Below are 25034 nucleotides of genomic sequence, written 5' to 3' on the forward strand. Positions count from 1 at the left end.
CATTACCCAAAATCCAATGTCCAAAAGAACATAAGGATTATAGACCCATAGCTCTTACTTCAGTGACCATGAAATCACTGGAAAGAATACTGTTGCAACATCTTGTGAGTATAACTAAAGACAAATTTGACCCCTGTCAGTTTGCTTATAAGAAGGGTTGCGGTACAGAGGATGCGGTTGTCACACTGGTCCACTTCATTACAAAACACCTAGATAAGTCTAATAAGAATCATGCAAGGGTGCTGTTCTTAGACTTCTCTTCAGCCTTCAATACAATACAGTCTGATATTCTGGTGTCAAAGATGGTACAGTTGGAACTGAATCCATACTTAATTCACTGGTATGCTTCCTTCCTTACTAACAGAGTACAGAGGGTGAAAGTGAACAAAACCCTCTCCTCAGCATTAACCACTAATGTTGGTGCTCCCCAGGGTTGTGTAAGCTCAGCTGTATTGTTCACCCTTTATACTGACAGCTGTAGTACTGAGAAATGTCTGTCTGAATGTCGCACTGACAAGCCAGACCAATACATTCTAAAGTACTCTGATGATACAGTTTTGATTTCTCTTTTGGATAGTTCCAGTGATCCTGGACTGCACCAACACAGAGTAAATAAGGTGGTGGAATGGAGTGATAACAACGCTCTTATCATTAACACAAAAAAGACAGAAGAGATTGTTTTTGGTGCCCCACTAGAGATACACAGATCCCCTATTACTATTCATAGTGAACAGATCAACCAGGTATGTTCGTATACATACCTAGGAGTAGTAATAGACCACCTTTTGTCATGGAAAGACCAGATTGAATCAGTGGGTAAGAAGACAAAACAAAGAGTCTATTTCTTTCGCCGTCTGAGATCTTTTGGTGCTAGTAGACAGATTCTTCTTTTGTTTTTCACTTCTGTTATTATGAGTGTCCTGCAGTACTGTAGTACCACCTGGTATGGATGTCTGTCTGTAGCTTTAAAGTCACAACTGCTGCAACAAGTGAACATTTGTTCAAAGATTGTTGGACAACCACTTCAGAGGCTCTATACATCTACGTATGATAACAGTATGATAAGGTTGGCAAGGAATATCACTTCAAACACTAGCCATGCTTTGTATGGAGAATATAGGTTGCTGCCTTCAGGAAGGAGATACAGTGTTCCTACATACAATAAGGTCAAACTGAAGAGGTCCTTTGTCCATCAGACGACATTGAGGCTTAATCAGGAGTTATAAGCCAGGGGTAGGCTGAGTGGTGGACATTGCTCTTGTCTTTGCATGTCTTTATGTATGTATTTGTATTTTGTTGTTTTCTTGTGTCATGTCAAATGTGTGTACTGTTATATGTTGCATACATGGCTGTTTCTGGGTCGCAAGACAAATTTCAGTGCAAACTGACAATAAAGTATTATCGTATCGTATCGTAGTTCTGTCAGATGTTATGATAAGTCCTTCCTCAATTGCTTCATTTCAGACCAGTGTGTGGAGTCCAGACTGCAGGTGGAGATGAACTCTCCAGACTCAGCCAGGGACATTTCTATTAAACAGGAGGAACCTGAAGACCACCCACACCTCAGTACGTATTGTCACTCACTATACGATAATCTTGGAGAAAATGTATAATGATAAAGAACAGGGAAAACTGTTGCGCTCTCCTTTGTCCTTTGGTAACGGTTGACTGCAGTTGTGGTCTAAAAATATAGAGGAAAACTGGCAGAACAAGACTCGCTCACTGCAAAAACAAATTAAGGAAAACTCCTTAGAAAGACTTAAGAAAATATAATTTCTTTATTTTAAATGCTCATCAAGTGCTCTGTGCTCATAGTGAATTAAAAAAGCAAACGTTTCGGTCCTGGGACCTTCGTCAGTGCTAAGTAGGTGGATCACAGACGAACATTGCTCATATAGGCCTCTAGATCAGCTCAGCTCAGGTGCTGAGGATCACTACTCAGGGACATTACCATGGCAATAGTGAGGTGTGACATATCAATGCAGACAACAAAACTGGGGTCACACAGTGTTGCAATTGAAAACATGAAATTCATTGTACAGACTATTACATGTATAGCCAAGTTAACATTTTCTAGAAAAACATTTTTGAAAAACATTTCTGAAAGATTTTTTCGAAACAATTGTGTCGAAAAAATCTTTCAGAAATGTTTTTTTCAAATATCATTCAATATCTCATTATTCCTTTTTAACATGCTTTATTCTCATTACAATATCCAAAAGCACGTCCTCTTTTTCACAAATCCTATAATACATTGCTAAACCCAAAACCCAACAACAAACCCTGCCACTGTGTGGGAATAAACACAAAAACAACATATCAATGTCACTAACAACACACGCCACAACGCGCAGAATGACTACGCGCAGTCTGTAGGCCACTTCACACTGCTCAGCACACATCTGCCCCCTCGCAGCATAATTAATTGCGGCCAACACAAACTCACAACATTACGGTCGGCCATGTTGTTCCTTAGCGTCATCGCCGAACACCACCCAGCGACACCCAAACACCGCGAGGCGGACCAAATTTCGTGTACACCATTTGTGTTACCTTTCATTTCCTCCGAGGTGGAAACTGGAAAGACTGGTGATGCGAGGTTAGTTCCCTTTAGCTCTCAGCACGCTGTTTTTGTGTGTGTGTGTGTGTGTGTGTGTGTGTGTGTGTGTGTGTGTGTGTGTGTGTGTGTGTGTGTGTGTGTGTGTGTGTGTGTGTGTGTGTGTGTGTGTGGACTACTGCACGCTTTTGTGGGTCTTTGCGAAATCCCGAAGTGGAGTTTATTGGTCATTGGAACGGTGATGCACGTCACCCCTTTGTCAAGTGGGTATTTTCAAACCCTGGAATGGATTTAGGGGAGCATCAGAGTGTTTGTGTTGGAGCGCCTCAGTGCGGCTGCAGAGTTCATGTGCAACCTCTTGCATGCGATGTTTCGCGGGGGTCCAAAAGGGTCCGCAATGTTTGGCGGGGGTCCCGACACTCCCAGGGGACCCGGGGGTCCCCCATATTGAATATCAGTGTTGCCACATTTGCGCCAGAAACAAGCAAACACCTTCATGGAAAAAAAAAAACAGCCGAAGGGGTCCGCCATGTTCCAGGGGGGTCCCAACACTCCCAGGGGGTCCGCGGACCACCAGGGGGTCCGCGGACCCCCACGTAAAAAAAATATATATAAACATTTTAAAAAACATTTTTTTTTTTTTTTTTACTTTTGGAAAGTTCTATCCCACCATTTTGGTACCCCAAAATAAGCGCGCCATCACAGCCCTAGAGCCCCGTGCGCGGCTGGGGTCGAGGGGGGCGTAGCCCCCCGAGACTCTAGTACAATTCAAAGGAAAAACTGCACCAAATTGTACATTTTTGTGGCCGTAGACCAAAGCATCTAGAACAGGGTTTGTTTGTCACACGGCTCAAGCCACTAAGTGCTTGACGTCATGAAACCGAAGCACATGCCTGGTAAAGGTTTGGTAGCAGGTGAAAACTATGAAAACTGATTTTATGGTGTGCCTCTGTAGGGGGTGAGAGGTCTAGAAATGGGTCTGTTAGTCTGCTCTGTGTGAGATAACAGATCTTTGACAAGCTTTTTAGAAGCTTCTTGATTTGAGGTGTAACCACTTCAACCCTAGCATTCCTGTACTGTGGGGGCATTTGAAAAAATACTGATCTACAAACTCAACACTTCTTAAGAGATTTGGTGTAGAGGGAAAAGAGAAAGGACTAAGGGACAGGTCGATTTTTAAAGAAGGGTACCCCTGGAAAATGTATGTGCCCTGATCTAAAATGCCATGACCCTCCCTTTGACTAAAAAAAAAGTGATATAAAAAAAAAAAGATTAACCCTCCCCGCCTAGGAGTGTCACGATATATTGTCCCACGATATAGCCTATTGTCATGATGTCATACTGTATCGTAATATTTGTTATTTTTTTTATATATATATCTTTTTTTCTGCCGGTAAAAGTTATAGGAGTTCTTACTGTATGGTGTATGATATGAAATGTAAAGCTTATCATAATCACAGTAATTATTAATCATGTCTTCCATAATATTCAAGGTATTTTGGAGAGAAATGAAACTCCAGTCACTTTCAGTTTAAAGCATTGCAGAGGGGAGGTGTTGTGTGTCAGCTGATGCTCGTTGACGCTCGTTAAGACCCCTACACACTGTAAGATATTTGACCCGATTTCACAGTCTGGAATATTTTTTGGTGTTTGCCGACAAAACCACCGGTCTCAGTTAAGATTGGGCGTTCCTCGGCGAGGTGTTGATCGCGCAGTGTGTAAGGTAATCCGAGAAGAATTACTTAGGGTAGGGTCTAACTCTGAAGTGATTGCTGTCTCGGAGGACTTTATATCTGACCCCAGTATCTCTCTCAGAGCATCTATGATTGTGTGTGGAACAGAACACCAACTCCCACTGACTAATGCCCGAGGCCACCTCTTATGGGCACAACAGCAAAGGCAGCGGCAACATTGGACTGAGCTGAGGTTGCAAGGGAAGACTAGTCTGGGAGACGTCGCCGCAGAACCTGGACATCAGAACCGGCCACTGCGTTCTGATTCAAATCGACAGCCAATGAAGAAAAGGGGGCGGGATCCACATGCAGTGGGTGTTGCAGGAGCGACAGGAAGCAATTTCTCCTTGAGAAATTGCGGCCGCAATTGTTGTGTACTGCTGTTTGCCTCTCGTCGGACTGTTTAGACGAGTTGCACAGCTCTCAGACCGGTAAGAGGCGTGTCCGCTCAGATTCTGAGCGTAAGTTACATCCCGCCCACAATTACCAGGGCTCTGGCCCAGAAGTTCGCCCCTCCCGTTTGTATGCGAGAGCTGGCGAAAACATCTGGGAACTCAGATTAAGGGAAGACTACTATGTCTCCCTGCTGTGGACCATTCTGTCTCTCACTCTCTCAAAATGTTGCTTTAGAAGAATGCATTGTTGTCTTTACTCTGAAAGCGAGGTTGCAGGTTTTACCATCTAAACTTAACCTCTCCAGCTGAAACCATGTCCCACATCTTAAATGGGTGCCATGTATACAGGGGACTCTACATAAGTACTACTTATGTAGAGTACAATCGAATCGTTTTGCAATGCAAATAATATATTTTTTATCAATACTAAGTACTTTTAAGAGGAAAAACGAGAAAGAGGGGTTTGTATCCAGTATCCAGGTATTTATTTTTCACACAGAATTTTTGGGTAAATAAATAGTTACTATATCGATTTTAAATCATTGAATCGAATCGTATCGTTCTAAATTAACCTGTCTTGTATCGTTCGTGTATCGTATCGATTAAATCACTGAATCGAAACGTATCGTATCGTTCTAAATGAACCCATATCGTTCATGTATCGTATCGACAACCAAGTATCGTGATACGTATCGAATCGTTGTCAAAACGTATCGTTACACCCCTAATAAGCAGGCATGACAGAATAGTGGATTTGATATCAAAAGATATCACTTCTATTTTCAGGTCCTCCATCATGCCGTATAAGCATTCGACTGTGAAGCCGAGCATGTTTAACCTGTGTAACGATGATTCTGTTGTTCTCTAACATTTCAGCTAACACCCCTGATGTCATTGTTGTTAATGAAAACCTTAGGGAGGTGTTCATTCTCGAGGTCGGCTGTACTTTTGATTACAGCTTAGAGGAAGCCTTCCTAACCAAAGTGCTAAAATATCAGCTAGAGCAGACCATCTCTCAGCTAGGCTACAGATGTAAACTTTTGGTTTTTATCTTTGGTGGTCTAGGACACGTGCACAAGTTGGTTGTGAGGGGCCTGCAAATGGCCGGCCTCTCCAAAAGGAGGGCTAAACAATTAGTAAGGTACTGCTCAATATCAGCTATTATAGGAAGCCGCTAAATTTGGAGGAGGCGTTGTTTCCTTTACCCATAATTGTTGTCTGCTGTGTTCAACAAGTATGCCATCTTTTGTTTTGTATGTAACAATGCTCTGCTTTACATGCACTTTGTAACTGGCTGTTTTCCCTTTATCTGATTGTACTGGCAGTGTTTATGTCCTTTGTACATCCTGTACTTCTTATGTGGACATAAATAAATATTTCACGTGTGTGTGTGTGTGTGTGTGTGTGTGTGTGTGTGTGTGTGTGTGTGTGTGTGTGTGTGTGTGTGTGTGTGTGTGTGTGTGTGTGTGTGTGTGTGTGTGTGTGTGTGTGAATAAGAATATTGTGTAACTGGAGTGTTTTACCTGAAAAAGGAAAACATGAAAATGTAGGATTAAGAGGGAACATTTTCTTTCAGAGAGAGATTTATATTATATTCATAATATATCCACATCATATTCATGCTGGGCAAGTTGATGTGAAAAATGTTATTATTCATAATCAAAGTGCTTTGTGAAAAAAGTAACTTGCCCAGTTGACAAGTGATTAACACAATAAGTTACTCCTTCTCTCATGTCTGTTATTTGTTCAAGTTGATTATAAAACGACGTTCTGTTCTTAATTAATCCTAATCTCCTCTGGGATTTTAATTGTTTCTTTCCAGACTCTGTGGAGTCCAGACTGCAGGTGCAGATGAACTCTCCAGGCCCAGCCAGACCCATTTCAGTGAAAAAGGAGGAACCTGAAGACCAGCCTGACTTCAGTAAGTCTCTCTCTTTTCCAGCTTCATTTGTCTTTAATTGTCATATAATACAACAGTTGCTAGCTGCACTATTCGCAGGGAAATTATTGTGCTTTTCATTTCCTGAAAAATGAACATTTTGGAGTTAGCTGCTTCCTGCCTGACAGCAGAGATATGTTAGATAGTTGGGCTTATTGTTATTCCCCACTAGGTCTCCAGTTATTAAAGTCCTTATTAACTTTCTTCATTTCAGACCAGTGTGTGGGGTCCAGACTGCAGGTGAAGATGAACTCTCCAGACTCAGCCAGGGACATTTCTATTAAACAGGAGGAACCTGAAGACAACCCACACCTAAGTACGTATTTTTACTGTACGATAATCTTGACAGAAAATATCATGACAATAATAACTTTCAGATAATATAGGACCACAATGGAAACAAGTCCCCAGGACCTCTTATGCCTTTTTGCCTAAATGTTTTACTTTACCTCCATGCTATTTACATTGTTTGACTAATGAAGTAATCAATCAATCAATCAAACAAGCAACATCCATAGCCATCATTAAATATGTAATACAGAGTGGCCGTAGACTAAAGCATCTACAACAGGGTTTGTCTGCCAAGTGCATGACGTTATGAAACTGAGCTGGTGTAGAAAAACCCAAGTCAACCCTGCTCAACATTAGTATTAGTTCACTAAGTATGTTTTTCACACTCAGAGAATATCCGTGGTCATAATGGGCACATAGTTGGATGCCAATAAATAAATAATACATCATTTTTACGTCAAAAGTCCTTTATCACTTCCTGTCAAACTAAAACTAAAACTAATATGACATTACATTGGCGTGTAAGCAGGTAGCCTTGAGAACCAATTATTCCAGAGCCATGTGATACTATAAGGCAGGAGTTTATATCCCCCAGCCATGATGTACAAGTACAACCTCTGGACATGACGCCAGCATGTCACGGGGACTTACCCCAATCCAACCCTTAAGTCTTTGATATGACCCGGCCGGGGTATTGAACCCAGACCTCCCAATCTCAGGGCGGACTCTCTGACCAATTTGTATATATTATATTAAGCACTTCTCAAGTAGTCTTTCAAACAGCTATGATTCATTAGCCTATGCTAGATACTAGAGGGCAGTGCCAATCTGAACAAAGAGGATGGTCGAATGGTGCGTTATTAATTATGTTATAAACAATGCATTAACTGTTTCCAAAAGCATTTGAGGTGAGAAATAGCCAATGCAGTAATATACACTTGATTCAGCTCTGCCTTGTTGCAGTGTGCAACACATCAGGTTTAGATCACATACTTTAAATCACATATGTACGCTGTGTGACTGTTTTAAACACTCAGTTGTGATTGGCTCAGAGCCACCCAGCCCCCGTTTCACTGGGAATTACGTTAAGATATGGTTGCAAAAAAACCCCACACATTTCAGCTGGTCTTTAAGTGGTTAATAACATTCAAATAAGTATATCTCCTTCAACTATTTCCAGATTTCAGTGCAGCTTATGTCACTTGAAAGCTTACAGTCTGCGCTTTAACAATCTGTACAAAACTGAAACATGACCATGACTTAAAGTACATTCTATTAGATGTGGAATAAAACTAATTTGGTCTACTGGCAGCATGCACAAGAAATGTGGCGCTGATCGGTGATGATTGTGAAACTAGCCCCAGAGCAAGCTCTCTTTTTCAAGGACGCCCTGATAACAAACATTTGAATCACATTAGTCAGTCACAACTTTGACAATAAAGCAAAAAAGAAAAGCAGAAGCATAAAACAACATTAAAATAATCGCAAAAGGCGGTGAATCAGACAATACAGTGAGGACATGGATAACAACACAGAGATTTAGTGTGTCCTCAAGAAGCACCCTGAATGTCTCTATTGAGACCAATCGCACCAGTTTCAGAGAGTCCTGAAGTTTGTTCCATTTGTGTAGAGCATAATACATGAATGCAGTTTTTCCATGTTCACTGCTCTTACGTGGACTGGTATATCTAATGTGTGTTTGTGAACATGTTGAGTGACCAGTAACCTTTGGTTCCAAAAGCGAAGTTAGGTATAAAGGAAGTTTACCACACAAGGCCTTATAAATAAATAACATACAATGTTGCTCTCAACGAACTGCGAGAGATGGCCAACCGACTTTATCATATAAAATACAGTGATGGGTGAGATCATCATCACCAGTAATAAAACGCAAAGCACTGTGGTAGACTGCATCCAGAGGCTTCAGTGTGGAGAGGGAAGCATGCATATGCAGTGTATCCCCATAATCAAATACAGACACTATTACAGATTGAACAATAGTCTTTCTGCTGGTGAAAGAAAAACAGGACCTGTTTCTGTGAAGGAAGCCAATTCGACCTCTTACTTTTTTGATTAGGTTCTCCACATGAACCTTAAATGAGAGTTTGGCATCTAGCCAAATGCCCAGGTATTTATCAGCCAAAACATTTAAACAGCACAGAGGTACAGTAAAACATTTAGGCTAAAAGAATATCTCACACAAAAAATGTTTTAATTATTCAAATTCAATATTTGTTCTATCACCATTATTCATATGTTGGGTAATATAACTAAATATATCAATTAAGGTAACTCTTTATGTATATTGCTAGAATCTTATTAAAACTTTGATGTCTGGTGTTGAGTTTCTAGAACCACCTGTAAAATCCTGTACTTATTTAATAACTGTTTAGTCATTCTTAGTAGGTAATAGCTTTGTACATGGAAGATGGAAAAATATATGTACATTTTAGGAATCCAGTATTCACTATCATGTTATGTTTCTGCTCCTAGACATCCTGTATATGGTTGTATGTAAAGAGGAGGTTTCTCCTGAACAGGAGAGAAGCCCCAGTCTGCTACAGGAGGAACCAGAGCCTCCACACATTAAAGAGGAAAAGGAAGAGCTACTTCAAAGATCAGAGGAGCCTGTTGGGTCAATGTTGAAATTACTAGCAGTGAAAAGTGAAGTTGATGAACACATCTCTTCACACTGCTCTGAAGTTGAACTTAAACTTGAATCTGACACTGAAGTCACTGAAGACAGTGATGATAAGGGGGAGACAAGTGGAGATGTCCACACTGGAGAAAAACCTTTCCAGTGTAAACTGTGTAACAAGAGTTTCAGCCTCTCATATTACCTGGAGAGACACCAGCGTGTCCACAATAGAGAAAAACCTTTCCTCTGTAAACATTGTGACAAGAGTTTCACTCAGTCAGGTCACCTGAAGACACACCAGCGTATCCACACCGGAGAAAAACCTTTCCACTGTAAACATTGTGACAAGAGTTTCACTCAGTCAGGTAATCTGCAAACACACCAGCGTATCCACACTGGGGAAAAACCTTTCCACTGTCCACAATGTAACAAGAGTTTTAATCAGTCGAGTGACCTGAAGACACACCAACGTATCCACACCGGAGAAAAACCTTTCCACTGTCCACACTGTAACAAGAGTTTTAATGAGTCAGGTGTTCTGAAGATACACCAGCGTATCCACACTGGAGAAAAACCTTTCCACTGTAAACATTGTGACAAGAGTTTCACTCAGTCAGGTAATCTGCAAAAACACCAGCGTATCCACACTGGGGAAAAACCTTTCCACTGTCCACACTGTAACAAGAGTTTTAATGAGTCCGGTGTTCTGAAGATACACCAGCGCATCCACACTGGAGAAAAACCTTTCCACTGTAAACAGTGTGACAAGAGTTTCAGTGTTAGAAGTTCCCTGAAGACACACCAGCATTTTCACACTGGAGAAAGACCTTTCAAATGTAAACAGTGTGACAAGAGTTTCAGATATGTTAGTAGTCTAAAAAGTCATCAGTTTATTCACACCAAGGGAAACAAATGTTCCGCTATAGACGGGTTTCCTGTTAGTAAACGTGAGAGGATGCTGCGCGCGCAAGAGAGGGATTTGCATGCAATTTCTAAAGTGAGCCTATAGAGGGCGCCATTACCCGCAGCAGCTCTGGTCAAATGTCCATTCATAAAAAAATGGTCTTCACCGGGTTTAATGGAAGTAGATTCAATTATGCAGTTTGTAATATCTTGTTTACTCAATAAAAATGATTTGTCGGAAGTTGGATCTATTTGTATATAATAGCAGCATTATGCCTATCTAAATCCCGAACACAACAACAGAGTGAAGGGCGCTTCCGGTTCGTTCTACCCGGGCATGTGCAGATTGCGCATTCTACTCTGTGATGACGTCGCGGGGAAACCCGTCTATAAATTAGCTCACTGGGAGGATCAAATTAAACACCTGTATGTTTATTGTTTTATTGTTTATTAGGATCCCCATTAGCTTTTGCCATGACAAAAGCTAGTCTTCCTGGGGTCCGACACAGACAAACATTCATTAGTCATCACATCAACTTTACAATCAATATAATCTAAATGCAATAAAGTAGTACAATTAAACACATTAAATATTGTGCGTCTGGGGATTAGTTCAGTCTTGTTTGCATCAGGTGTTCTTTAAACCTTTTCTTAAAGGTGAATTTTGCGTTTGTATTAATTATGCACTTAGGCAATGAGTTCCATCCTATTACAGCTCTATAGTTGGACCCTCCAAAAAAACGTGGGCAAAGATCCTTGATTATGCAGGCTAAAAGCCTAGATTTTGCGATGACATATACAGGGTTTTTGTGGTTTTATGCGGTGAAGTTGCGAAATATGCGTATTTTATATTATGCAATGCGATGTGCATATTATGCGATGTGATGCGCCCTTTTTGAAAATAAATCTACTGGGTTTTTTGATCAGTTAAAACATTTCTGAAAAAGGTGAGAGTGCGTGAATGTAATCTATTCTTTACAGTAAGTCATGATAGATTTCTCTGCATTTCTACAACATGTGTCCGCTTGGAGCACCGGCGGAGAGCTAATCTGGCAGCTTTGTTTTGAGCTGTTTGCAATTATTGTATGTCTTTCTTTGTAGCGGATGACTAAACGACTGGGCAGTACTCAAGGTGTGACAAGACTAAAGCTTGAGTAACTACTTTCAGAGTATTTAATGTAATATACTTGGAACATTTACTGGTTATAGCGATGCTCTTTCCCATTCTAGTTACTATATTATCAATTTGCTTATTCCAATTTAGTTTAGGATCTAATACAATTCCAAGTAATTTCACCTGTTCCACTGGCTTCCCGACAATTGAGGATCACTGTCCAATATATGTCTAGATCCAAACACAATGCATTTGGTTTTAGCAATGTTCAGTGCTTATTTGTGCCATTGCTGTGCTTGTAGAGTGCCTGTCAAGTCCCTTCCTAGTTTCGCTCCAAAGGACATACAAGGACGCAACTCAATGTTCCAAACTCAATCAACTTTTTATTTTTCCAACTGTTTTTCACATTGGTTGGCTTCTTTTGTTGATTGGTCTGGTCTTCAATCATTTAGTAGTTAGGTTGTAAACCTTTAACACAGAGAAACAATAAAGGTTAGCAACATTGCCATTTTACAACAAATCATAGCACTCCTTTAAACAACTACAACTTCGTGTTTTCAAACAAGTTTTAAACCAATAAAGTTTTAAAACAAGTTTTAAACAACTAAAGTTTTAAATAATTAAAGTTTTAAACAATTAAAGTTTCAAACAACTAAGTTTTAAACAAAGTTTCAAACAATTAAAGTTTTAAAACTATAAATGTTTTAAAACAATACATGTTCCAAACAATGAAAGCCCTTAGACCAAACAATAAGTGTCTTTTTATATAAATAACATAAAGACACATCTTTGGAAAAATAGCCGATCCACAAGCTTGTAGATCGGCTCTTTTTCATTCAAGAATTCTACATTTTAGTAGTTTTAAATCAAATAAACCACAACATGGTAATTGCACGAATTGTCTACATTTTAACTCATAAACAGGATTTTAACCTTTTTAACTTTGTATTATTCTTTTGTATTTCACACTTGCTGCAATGTGTTCCTTAACTTAACCTTTAGCAGTACACATGAACACATTTAAGCAAACATTAAACAGCATTTCAAAAGCAACATAACACCATTTCACCGACCATTGGCGTCTTTGAGCTGAACTCTTTTACTGGAACTTGGAATTTCTTCTCTCCTCTCTGGAGTTAGTTTGTTTGAATGAGCACCTCTGTTCCTTTTCAGGTGCTCCCAATCTGTTAATGAGCAGCCATTTTGCTGCTGCACTTGGGAAGTGTAGTCCTGTTTGAGTAGTTGTAGTTTTTTTTTACCATATAAGGGAGAGGATCTGGCACTCTGAAGCTCCACTCCTGAGTCAAAGCTCCAGTTTTGACTTAACAGTGCCCTTGTATGCATGTTGGCCGCTTGTTATCAGACCATTACTTGAGAGATAGTATTGAATCTGAACATATCATTTGTTTTCAAAAATCTTACTCAGCATTGGAAGAAGACTAATAGGGCGACTGTTTGGACCAGCGAAGGTGGATCTTGTGTCCTTGGGCAGTGGAATGACCTTAGCTTCCTTCCAAATCTCTGGGCAAACACCATACTCTAGGCATTTATTGAATATGTGACATAAGGACTTGGAAATATATTTAGCAGCAATTCTTGAGTAGTTTGCAGTCAAGATTGTCTGTACCTGGAGGTTTGTCATCAGATAAATGTGACAGCATTTTGTTCTGTATTTTCTTCCACAACCTGGTAAAATCCAAACATGCACTCATGATAGCGTCGTTAGCATCGCATCTTGATTCGTTGTGAGCTTGTACATATAACATTTTCACTATTATTTGTAAGATATTTGCTTATAATGACATGTCCAAAACAGGGATCAATTATTAATCGATTCATTTGCTAAATTAATTACATACAGTATAAAGATTTCCCGCTTTCCAAACGGGAACTAGTTGCAGTTTGTATTCGATTCATGGAGGATGGAGGACTCATCAAAGAGTGGGCAGTGGAATTTATTGACACCGCGGATTTGACTGCACGGTGCATCGCAAAGCGCTCCTAAAAGAAACCTTTCCGAGCGCACTTTATGTACACTGCAATGCTCACTGGCTAAATTTAGTGCTTTGCACTCTGTGGCCAAACAAAGCATCCCTGGATATTAGCAATACATTGCCAGCTTTGTTTTGTGTATCAAGTGGTTCCCCCCCTTTTCTCTCTCATGTACTGTAGCCTACATTATATCTGACTGGTGCAGCGATATGCTTGTGGTTCAAGAAAGTACAAAATAAAAGTCTTTGAGTCGTTGTCATGGTTAATAATTTACCAATCATCTACCAACTATTGTAGGCTACCCGTTAGTGATGCGCGGGTTGACCCGTAACCCGCGGGACCCGCGGGTCAACCCGCGGCGCGGGTGGGTCAAGTCAGAATTTCGAGGCAATTATGCGGGCTGCGGGAGAGCGGGTCAGCCGCTCTCACACGCAAAAAAAAATAACATGCTCTTGTTTTGTCTTTATTCCTAATAAGAATAAGAATAATAACAATAAAACAGTTTTAATACACCTGGGGATTATTTTCTAACCATGATTTTACAGAATAAAAAAAAAATCGCGGGTCGCGGGGCGGGCTGAGCCATAGATTTATGTATGGGTTCGCGGGGCGGGTTGAGGCGGGTTGGGTTCCGTCGCGGGGCGGGACGGGTCATGAAAAAACCTGACCCGCGCATCACTAGCCTACTACCCGTGTCTAAGCTAAAACATAAACATGTAGGTCGCCTACATACTTTGGTAAATAAATCTGGTTATTTGAAGAGGAGGTTATTCAACTCTCCAGCTGTCTATCTGCGGCGACCCCCCCCCCCCCCCCCCCCCCTGGCCTACCACGTATTTGCCTGGCCTTACTCATAAAGAGATCCTGCGTCCGCCACTGTCTACAGGTCTGGAAGGTCAGTACCCGAGACTAACAGTAGGGGGCAGCAATACGCCAACTAGCGTCTAGACCATAGGGGTATAAGGTCTAGACAAAGTGGTCGTCAGAAGAAGAACATACCCACAGACTGCTGTTGACACTTTAAAATACCATACATTTATATAAAAGTAAAATACAAAGAAAACTAAAACGTGTCGTTTGACTCGTTTCTAAACAGTGTCGTCGTTAAGCAGCAGGAGGACGTTTGTTAGCAGCTCAACCACTGAAACACAGCAGGTAAAGATCAACTCATTAAGTGTGCCTGCCATGTAATGGCAAAACACTTATTGAGATCCTCCATACTTATTAATAATATTTGTCGCCACAAAGTTCGTCGCTCCATAACTGCCGCATGGTTTACACTACCGCCGCAATATATACATCAAAACGTGCGGCCTGGCCGTGAATCGTGTGCTCGGAAGTTTTTCGCCGTTACGCGTTACCATTGCGACGTCATTCACAAAAAACGACGAAACTCCGCCCCTTTTGGCCGCACGCGCTGCGCAAAATGCTACTCCTCCCACACGGTTTACTCGTTAGTGGCAATGTATACATCAAAACGTGCGTAACGACTGGCCCACTTACCGCATTACTTTTTTCGCCGTTTCGCGCTACCACGCCGACGTAATTGGCAAAACCACGTAGCCGCGCCCCCTTTTCAGTCCCCCATTCACACCCATGTTAACGGTTACATTGAAATGGACCCGGATCTCTTCTCCTATCATTGGCCACACGGCCAACTGGTTATTAAACACTTTGGGTGTTGGGGTTCCGGGGACCCCCAACCACGTAGCCACGCCCCCAACCACATAGCCACGCCCCCTTATAGTCCCCCATTCATACATTGAAATGGACCCGGATCTCTTCTCTCATTGGCCACACGGCCAACTGGTTATCAAAGACTTTGGGTGTTGGGGGACCCCCAACCACTTTGCCACGCCCCCAACCACTTTGCCACGCCCCCTTATAGTCCTCCATTCAAACCCATGTTAACGCTTACAGATCCGGTTAAAAGTTCAGAGATTTATAATGGAGGCGGATGGAAGGTTTTGGGACCTCAAAAAAACACGTTCACCTAGAAACTCCATTCACATTTCAAAAATGCCACCTTACTGTGGACATGCATGCTTGAGATTTTTTCTTTGAAATCATTTGTAGTTTTGGAGATATTTAACTTTAAGCGCCCCATGCATTGTTAATGCGGCAATGGACATTTAAAGGCAGGCTTACAACTACATACTTACGCCTAATAACCTCATTCATACTTTAAAATGTTCATCTTACTGTGGACATGTTTGCCTGGAAAGGAATCTTTGAAATGTTGCATAGTTTTAGAATTGTACTCCTTTAAAAGTTCAGAGATTTATAATGGAGGCGGATGGAAGGTTTCGGGACCTCAAAAAAACACTTTCACCTAGAAACTCCATTCACAGTTCAAAAACATCCACCTTACTGTGGACATGCATCCTTGAGATGTTTTACTTTGAAATCATTTGTAGTTTTTGAAATATTTAACTTTAAGCGCCCAATGCATTGTCAATAGCAATGGATATTTAAAGGGAAAAGGGTACAGACTTTTCCAGGCTAAGTTGACAGAAGAAGTCAGAACCTCTGTGGTGCAATGGTTTAGATACAGGACTTGCAACCAGAAGGTTACCGGTTCAAATCCAACCAGGACAGATTTCCAACTATTACCTGACTCTTGCACCTTTATCTGATCTTTCACTGAAGAGAGTACAAGAGACCATAGAACGTATGTACCATGGTGGAGCAGGGGCTAAGATTCAGGCCTTGCATACTGAAGGTCCTGAGCTCAAATCCTGCAAGGACAGGATTCTTGGTTACTTGGTTCTAATGCGTTTGACTCAAGACTCTTTTGGGTCTTGAATCTTGGGCCCTCTACTGGCCCTCTACTGGCAGTGACGTCACACTTCGGTGCTCTATATCCATTGCCATTGGTCAATGCGGCAATGGACATTTAAAGGCAGGGTTACAACTACATACTTACACCTAGTAACCTCATTCATACTTTAAAATGTTCATCTTACTGTGGACATGTTTTCCTGAAAAGGAATCTTTGAAATGTTTAATAGTTTTAGAATTGTACTCCTTTAAAAGTTTAGAGATTTATAATGGAGGTCGATGGATGATTTTGGGACCTCAAAAAAACACTTTCACCTAGAAACTCCACCTTACTGTGGACATGGGTCAGGGGATCTTAGAATAATCTCACATTCTATTCCAATTCACTTTTTAAACAATTATTTTACTGATTTTCCTTTCAGACCCCAAATTAGATATTGCTCAATTTTTCAAATATTCACTTCCAATTTGAAGCTCAGATTATACTAAGATCCCCCGGGCCCTGTGAAGGTATCTTAGTATAATCTGAGATTCAATTCGAATTCACTTCTCAAGTCTATTTTACTGATTTTCGTTTCAGAACCTAAATAAAACATTGCTTGTTTCTGTCTGCTTCTGTGATGTATGTCCTGTAATGTACTTTGTGTAATGTATTGTGTATGTCCTGCCTGTATCTTGAACGGTGACGTCATGGACACAAAGCAAATTTCGGTGAAAGCTGACAATAAAGTTGTATCGTATCGTATCGTATCGCTTCATTTTATCAATTTTCTATCCCACCAAAAAATCAGGAAAATGCTCAATTTTTCTGATATTCTGCTTAGTATTTTGGCTTTTTTTGATTTGGGACTGACACTGAGAAAAGCTCAAAATAGTTTTTTTTTTCAAATCTTTCATCCCAGAATAAAAATCAAAGAATGTCTTTGCCATTTTTCCAATTTTCTAGCCTACCCAAAAAAATCAGGAAAATGATTCGTTTCGGTAAAATTTATTTTACCGAAACGAAAGTTAAATCCGAAAAAATCACTAAGTGTGGAGGCCAAAATCGTCCCCCCAAAAACCTGTTAGGAGTACGTTTCAGGCAATTTAGAGTTTATTGGTAATTTTCGTTTAGGTAAAATTTATTTTACCGAAACGAAAGTTAAATCCGAAAAAATCACTAAGTGTGGAGGCCAAAATCGTCCCCCCAAAAACCTGTTAGGAGTACGTTTCAGGCAATTTAGAGTTGATTGGTAATTTTCGTGAAACGAAAGTTAAATGCGAAAAAATCACTAAGTGTGGAGGCCAAAATCGTCCCCCCAAAAACCTGTTAGGAGTACGTTTCAGGCAATTTAGAGTTGATTGGTAGTACTTTGTAGTGACTTTTTTTGGTCCCTAACATTCATCGAGCTCTGGACTTAGTACATTTATTTTTTCACCATTGTGTCACTACCGAAACGAAAGTTTGTCACTACCGAAACGAAAGTTAAATCCGAAAAAATCACTAATTGTGGAGGCCAAAATCGTCCCCCCAAAAACCTGTTAGGAGTACGTTTCAGGCAATTTAGAGTTGATTGGTAATTTTCGTTTCGGTAAAATTTATTTTACCGAAACGAAAGTTAAATGCTAAAAAATCACTAAGTGTGGAGGCCAAAATCGTCCCCCCAAAAACCTGTTAGGAGTACGTTTCAGGCAATTTAGAGTTGATTGGTAATTTTCGTTTCGGTAAAATTTATTTTACCGAAACGAAAGTTAAATGCTAAAAAATCACTAAGTGTGGAGGCCAAAATCGTCCCCCCAAAAACCTGTTAGGAGTACGTTTCAGGCAATTTAGAGTTGATTGGTAATTTTCGTTTCGGTAAAATGTATTTTACCAAAACGAAAGTTAAATCCGAAAAAATCACTAAGTGTGGAGGCCAAAATCGTCCCCCCAAAAACCTGTTAGGAGTACGTTTCAGGCAATTTAGAGTTGATTGGTAGTACTTTGCCTACTGCTGTCTTCTTTGAATCTGTGGTTCTAAAACATTTAGTTTTCAAGGACCCCCCAAATTGACTTTTATTTGGCAGTGGACCCCAATGTGAAAAGATGTAGTATCAGGCCCCCCATGAAAAAGATTTATATTTAAAACTTAAAAATAATATATCTATTTAATGTGTTGATATTTTCACACGATGTCATGGTTAAGAATCAAACTCATAACCTTTTGTTTCTCAGGCAGGCTCTTTATCCAGTGGGCCACTGTTTCATGCCAAGATTTGAAGGCCAAATAGGCAATGACAGAAAAGTGTCGTGTATTAGCCTGTATGGCTTATAGTTATGAAACAGTATGCAAGTAGAAACATAGAATGATACTAAAGAAATGTACTCTTGCTAAAGTAAGAATTATGAGTGTTGTGAACCAGGTGCTTGCATAGACAATCAAGGGGCTCTGCTAGGTGTGAGTGGCATTTACATTCTATTCTTAAGATGGTGCCATCAGGTCTAGCTCCCCCACAGCTGAATAAACCGAATCATGATAGAACCTGGGAACCTGATGTCTCTTCTCCTCCACTTCTTATTACAACTAACCAGCCGGGTAACCCGCATTTTGGGCCTCTTCTGACACGTCAATTGGCGAGCCAGCTCCATTGTTGTGCATGCTTTTCTGCGTGTGCATCGATTAAAGAACCTGTGTGTTTTGAGGTGGCCGCGGGAGCGGGCCTGGCAGTGGAGGACGTTTGGTTCGGATCCACGGGAGTCTTCCTATGGCGGCGAGGAGGACCACCGCGATGCAAGCCATGGGGACGATGCAAGCCATGGGGACGTCAGCGCGATCTACAAGGAGGACCTCGCGGCGACGGGCTGTGATGACTGCGACGGCCTCGGGACCACATCTTAGATGGCTACGCTTCTCTACTCTTCTCTGCTCTTCCCAGTGGTTGCTAGCGGAGCGCGCGGCTGTGAAGGCAGCTGTGCGGGGAACTTGCTGTGTAGAAGTCCCCCGTGGGGGGAGGAGAGGTGAGAATGGAGAGGCTATATTTTTGGCTGGAAGACAAATACCATCTGGGAACAGCGCTCAGTTTTTTTGCTGAGATGCATGGACATTTAGAAAGATGTCTACGAAAGCAGCATTATCGGAGGGAACACTGAACGTACGGGAAGAGAGGTTATATTTGAAAGTGATAAAAGTGAGTTAAACCGCGGAATGTCTATTTTTGTTGCCGTGAGAGACAGTGTAAAGAGGATTTTGTTGTGACACTTTCTGGTCACTGGTATTTAATGTGAGCTTACTTTGTGAGTTATTATTTCATTGAAGATACACTCCTTCTGTATTTGTATGTGAGCATCTCCGTTGGAGTTATCATGTGAAATTAATTGATACAATGTTAGCTTAGTGAAAAGCTTTAATGTTGTCTTTTGGTTACTAACTGGTGCTTGGCGTGAGGGGACATCGGTCGGAAGAGAAGTGTTATCGTTTGGTGAAATGTATAATTCAACTGTAGACTGTCAGTATCCAAAGTTTGTTTGCTGTGTAACATTCTATTCCAGAGTTTAATGTAAACAGAGAGACCTGTGCACTGATTTGGAAGAGGAATATATTTTGATGTGAACGTTTGCTTGTAGCATCCTATGTACTTCCTCTGAATAAGATATTCTGAGTGTTTTATATTTTTAAGTTTGTTTTATTGGGAAATAAGCTCCAGTGTTGCCGTTATCGTCAGACGAGCGTCATGTGATCCATGACTACGCAGTGATTTAAGCCGACACGTTTCTAAATACTGATATTCTTTCTTGATTTGTGGAACAGTTTGTCTATTTTTATTTTGAAATTGAATGTAAATCACTGTATGACTTTATTGTGTAACTTTCCTTTGCAGACTGGCTTCCAGAAGATCAAGTGAAAACTACCAGGAAGGCTATATTTGTCATCCAACTGTTAGCTCAATGGGTTGTGGCGCAGTATACATGATCCAGAGGCCATGAGTTCAAATCCCGTTGATGTCTTTCCTATGATTCTTTCCTTTGCAGACTGGCTGCCAGAAGATCAACTGAAAACTACCAGGAAGGCTGTACTTGTCAGCCATCTGTTAGCTCAATGGGTTGAGACGCAGTATACATGATCCAGAGGCCATGAGTTCAAATCCCACTGCTGTCTTTACTGTGATGCTTTCCTTTGCAGACTAACTTCTAGAAAAACAAGTTAAAACCACCAGGAAACTTTTAACTCTCAGCCAACAGCTTAGCTCAACTGGTAGAGCGTCTGTCCAATAACATGACTTGACTTGACTTGAGTGGGTTCGATTCCCACTCCGAGTCATGTGTCCCCGGTAACTTGGGGCAACGGATAAATTGACTGATATCCTTCGTGATGCTTCCCTTTGCAGAATAACTTCTAGAAAAACAAGTTAAAACCACCAGGAAACCTGTAACTCTCAGCCTACAGCATAGCTCAACTGGTAGAGCGTCTGTCCAATAACATGACTTGACTTGACTTGAGTGGGTTCGATTCCCACTCGAGTTAAGTGTCCCCGGTATCTTGGGGCAACGGATAAATTGACTGATATCCTTAGTGATGCTTCCCTTTGCAGACTAACTTCTAGAAAACAAGTTAAAACCACCAGGAAACCTGTAACTCTCAGCCAACAGCATAGCTCGACTGGTATAGCGTCTGTCCAATAACATGACTTGACTTGACTTGAGTGGGTTCGATTCCCACTCGAGTCAAGTGTCCCAGGTAACTTGGGGCAACGGATAAATTGACTGATATCCGTAGAATAACTTGTAGGAGTATGCTGGTTCAAATCCAGTAAAACCCAGGACCGAGCGGTCTTGGGTTCGATTCCCACTAACGTCAAGTCCCCGGTAAATTGGGGCAGCGGATAAATTGACTGATATCCGTAGAATAACTTGTAGGAGTGTCCTGGTTCAAATCCAGTCACCACCTTAGTAACTGAAACCGAATCTGGCCAATTCGGTCTCAGTTACTGAGATAGATAGAGGGTGTGTAGAGTAGGCGGAGTAGAGTAGTGAGTAGAGTAAAGAGGGAATGTAGGGGGAGGAGTAGGAGTAGGTCCCAGAAGGGCCCAGAGTAGGGGGAGGAGTAGGAATAGGGCCCGGGGTAGGAGTAGGAATAGGGCCCGGGGTAGGGGGAGGGGGAGGAGTAGGAGTAGGGCTCAGAGTAGGGGTTACTCCTACTCCTCCCCCTACTCTGGGCCCTATTCCTACCCCTACTCCTAGGAATAAGGCCCAGAGTAGGGGGAGAAGTAGGGATAGGGGGAGGAGTAGGGCCCAGAGTAGGGGGAGGAGTAGGAGTAGGAGTACCCCTACTCCTACTCCTACTCTGAGCCCTACTCTTACTCCTCCCCCTACTCTGGGCCCTACTCCTACTCCTACTCTGGGCCCTACTCCCCCCCCTATTCCTACTCCTCCCCCTACTCTGGGCCCTTCTGGGACCCACTCCTACTCCTCCCCCTACTCCCCGACTATATTCCCTCTTTACTCTATTCACTACTCTACTCCGCCTACTCTACACACCATCTATCTATCTCAGTAACTGAGACCGAATTGGCCAGATTCGGTTTCAGTTACTAAGGTGGTGAATGGATTTGAACCAGGACACTCCTACAAGTTATTCTACGGATATCAGTCAATTTATCCGCTGCCCCAATTTACCGGGGACTTGACGTTAGTGGGAATCGAACCCAGGACCGCTCGGTCCTGGGTTGTACTGGATTTGAACCAGCATACTCCTACAAGTTATTCTACGGATATCAGTCAATTTATCCGTTACCCCAAGTTACCTGGGACACTTGACTCGAGTGGGAATCGAACCCACTCAAGTCAAGTCAAGTCATGTTATTGGACAGACGCTCTACCAGTCGAGCTATGCTGTTGGCTGAGAGTTACAGGTTTCCTGGTGGTTTTTACTTGTTTTCTAGAAGTTAGTCTGCAAAGGGAAGCATCACTAAGGATATCAGTCAATTTATCTGTTGCCCCAAGATACCGGGGACACTTAACTCGAGTGGGAATCGAACCCACTCAAGTCAAGTCAAGTCAAGTCATGTTATTGGACAGACGCTCTACCAGTTGAGCTATGCTGTAGGCTGAGAGTTACAGGTTTCCTGGTGGTATTAACTTGTTTTTCTAGAAGTTATTCTGCAAAGGGAAGCATCACGAAGGATATCAGTCAATTTATCCGTTGCCCCAAGTTACCGGGGACACATGACTCGGAGTGGGAATCGAACCCACTCAAGTCAAGTCATGTTATTGGACAGACGCTCTACCAGTTGAGCTAAGCTGTTGGCCGGCTGTGGCTCAGGAGGTAGAGCAGGTCGTCCAATGATCCGTGGGTCGGCGGTTCGAATCCCGGCTCCTCCTCCTGTCCACATGTCGAAGTGTCCTTGGGCAAGACACTGAACCCTACATTGCCTCCAATGATTCGGTCGGCGCTCGCTTGCAACCATTGGTGTGTGAATGTGGGAAAAGTGGGGACGCTGGCGTCGACTGTTCGCCGCTCCACCTCCCAATGTCCCCTCCCTGTATGAATGAATGAACCATTGTAAAGCGCTTTGAGTAAGTTTGAGTACTTAGAAAAGCACCATAAAAATGCAATTCATTATTATTATTATTCAAGTCAAGTCAAGTCATGTTATTGGACAGACGCTCTACCAGTTGAGCTAAGCTGTTGGCTGAGAGTTACAGGTTTCCTGGTGGTTTTAACTTGTTTTTCTAGAAGTTAGTCTGCAAAGGAAAGCATCACAGTAAAGACACCAGTGGGATTTGAACTCCTGGCCTCTGGATCATGTATACTGCGTCTCAACCCATTAAGCTAACAGTTGGATGACAAATATAGCCTTCCTGGTAGTTTTCAGTTGATCTTCTGGAAGCCAGTCTGCAAAGGAAAGACATCAATGGGATTTGAACTCCTGGCCTCTGGATCATGAATACTGCGTCTCAACCCATTGAGCTAACAGATGGTTGACAAGTACAGCCTTCCTGGTACTTTTCAGTTGATCTTCTGGAAGCCAGTCTGCAAAGGAAAGAATCATAGGAAAGACATCAATGGGATTTGAACTCATGGCCTCTGGATCATGTATACTGCGTCTCAACCCATTGAGAACAGTTGGATGACAAATATAGCCTTCCTGGTAGTTTTCAGTTGATCTTCTGGAAGCCAGTCTGCAAAGGAAAGAATCATAGGAAAGACATCAATGGGATTTGAACTCATGGCCTCTGGATCATGACTACTGCGTCTCAACCCATTGAGCTAACAGATGGCTGACAAGTACAGCCTTCCTGGTGCTTTGACTTGAACAACAAACAAGACAAATAACTTTAAAAAAAATGTGTTACAGCATAAATATAAATCTTTTTCATGGGGGGCCTTGACACTACATCTTTTCACATTGGGGTCCACTGCCAAATAAAAGTCAATTTGGGGGGTCCTTGAAAACTAAATGTTTTAGAACCACAGATTCAAAGAAGACAGCAGTAGGCAAAGTACTACCAATCAACTCTAAATTGCCTGAAACGTACTCCTAACAGGTTTTTGGGGGGACGATTTTGGCCTCCACACTTAGTGATTTTTTTGGATTTAACTTTCGTTTTGGTAAAATAAATTTTACCGAAACGAAAAACCTGTTAGGAGTACGTTTCAGGCAATTTAAAGTTGATTGGTAGTGCCTTTTTTTTTGGTCCCTAACATTCATCGAGCTCTGGACTTAGTATTTGTTTTTCCGTTTCGGTAGTGACACTACCGAAACGAAAAAGAAAATGTTCCCCCAAAAACCTGTTAGGAGTACGTTTCAGGCAATTTAAAGTTGATTGGTAGTGACTTTTTTTTTGGTCACTAACATTCATCGAGCTCAGGACTTAGTCATTCTTTTTCCGTTTCGGTAGTGACACTACCGAAACGAAAAGAAAAAAATGTTCCCCCAAAAACCTGTTAGGAGTACGTTTCAGGCAATTTAAAGTTGATTGCTAGTGACTTTTTTTTTGGTCCCTAACATTCATCGAGCTCAGGACTTAGTCATTCTTTTTCCGTTTCGGTAGTGACACTACCGAAACGAAAAGAAAAAAATTTTCCCCCAAAAACCTGTTAGGAGTACGTTTCAGGCAATTTAAAGTTGATTGCTAGTGACTTTTTTTTTGGTCCCTAACATTCATCGAGCTCAGGACTTAGTAATTCTTTTTCCGTTTCGGTAGTGACACTACCGAAACGAAAAAAAAAATGTTCCCCCAAAAACCTGTTAGGAGTACGTTTCAGGCAATTTAAAGTTGATTGGTAGTGACTTTTTTTTTGGTCCCTAACATTCATCGAGCTTTGGACTTTGTAATTTTTTTTCCGTTTCGGTAGTGACACAATGGTGTCACTACCGAAACGAAAAAAAATGGTTCCCCCAAAAACCTGTTAGGAGTACGTTTCAGGCAATTTAAAGTTGATTGGTAGTGACTTTTGTTTTGGTCCCTAACATTCATCGAGCTCTGGACTTAGTAATTTTTTTTCCGTTTCGGTAGTGTCACTACCGAAACGAAATACGTTTCAGGCAATTTAAAGTTGATTGGTAGTGATTTTTTTTTTGGTCACTAACATTCATCGAGCTCAGGACTTAGTCATTCTTTTTCCGTTTCGGTAGTGACACTACCGAAACGAAAAGAAAAAAAAATTCCCCCAAAAACCTGTTAGGAGTACGTTTCAGGCAATTTAAAGTTGATTGGTAGTGACTTTTTTT

The 25034-nt window shown here is 41.5% G+C and overlaps 1 protein-coding gene across 1 annotated transcript in view; it reads left to right on the forward strand.

The window, feature by feature from the left end:
• Nucleotides 1-10854, forward strand: part of LOC311043267 (uncharacterized protein) — a gene marked incomplete at its 5' end in the record, with an annotated part of 32520 nt that extends 21666 nt beyond the window's left edge. The window contains 3 exons of the mRNA XM_084054443.1: nucleotides 6508-6606; nucleotides 6839-6940; nucleotides 9409-10854. Of these exons, the coding sequence (XP_083910569.1) occupies nucleotides 6508-6606; nucleotides 6839-6940; nucleotides 9409-10562 (1355 nt within the window). The 3' untranslated portion in view covers nucleotides 10563-10854. The remainder of the gene's footprint in view (nucleotides 1-6507; nucleotides 6607-6838; nucleotides 6941-9408) is intronic.
• Nucleotides 10855-25034: the final 14180 nt, after the last annotated feature.

The sequence above is a fragment of the Gymnoscopelus microlampas genome, assembly GCF_963454915.1.
Source record: "Gymnoscopelus microlampas genome assembly, chromosome: 4".
Lineage (NCBI taxonomy): Eukaryota > Metazoa > Chordata > Actinopteri > Myctophiformes > Myctophidae > Gymnoscopelus > Gymnoscopelus microlampas.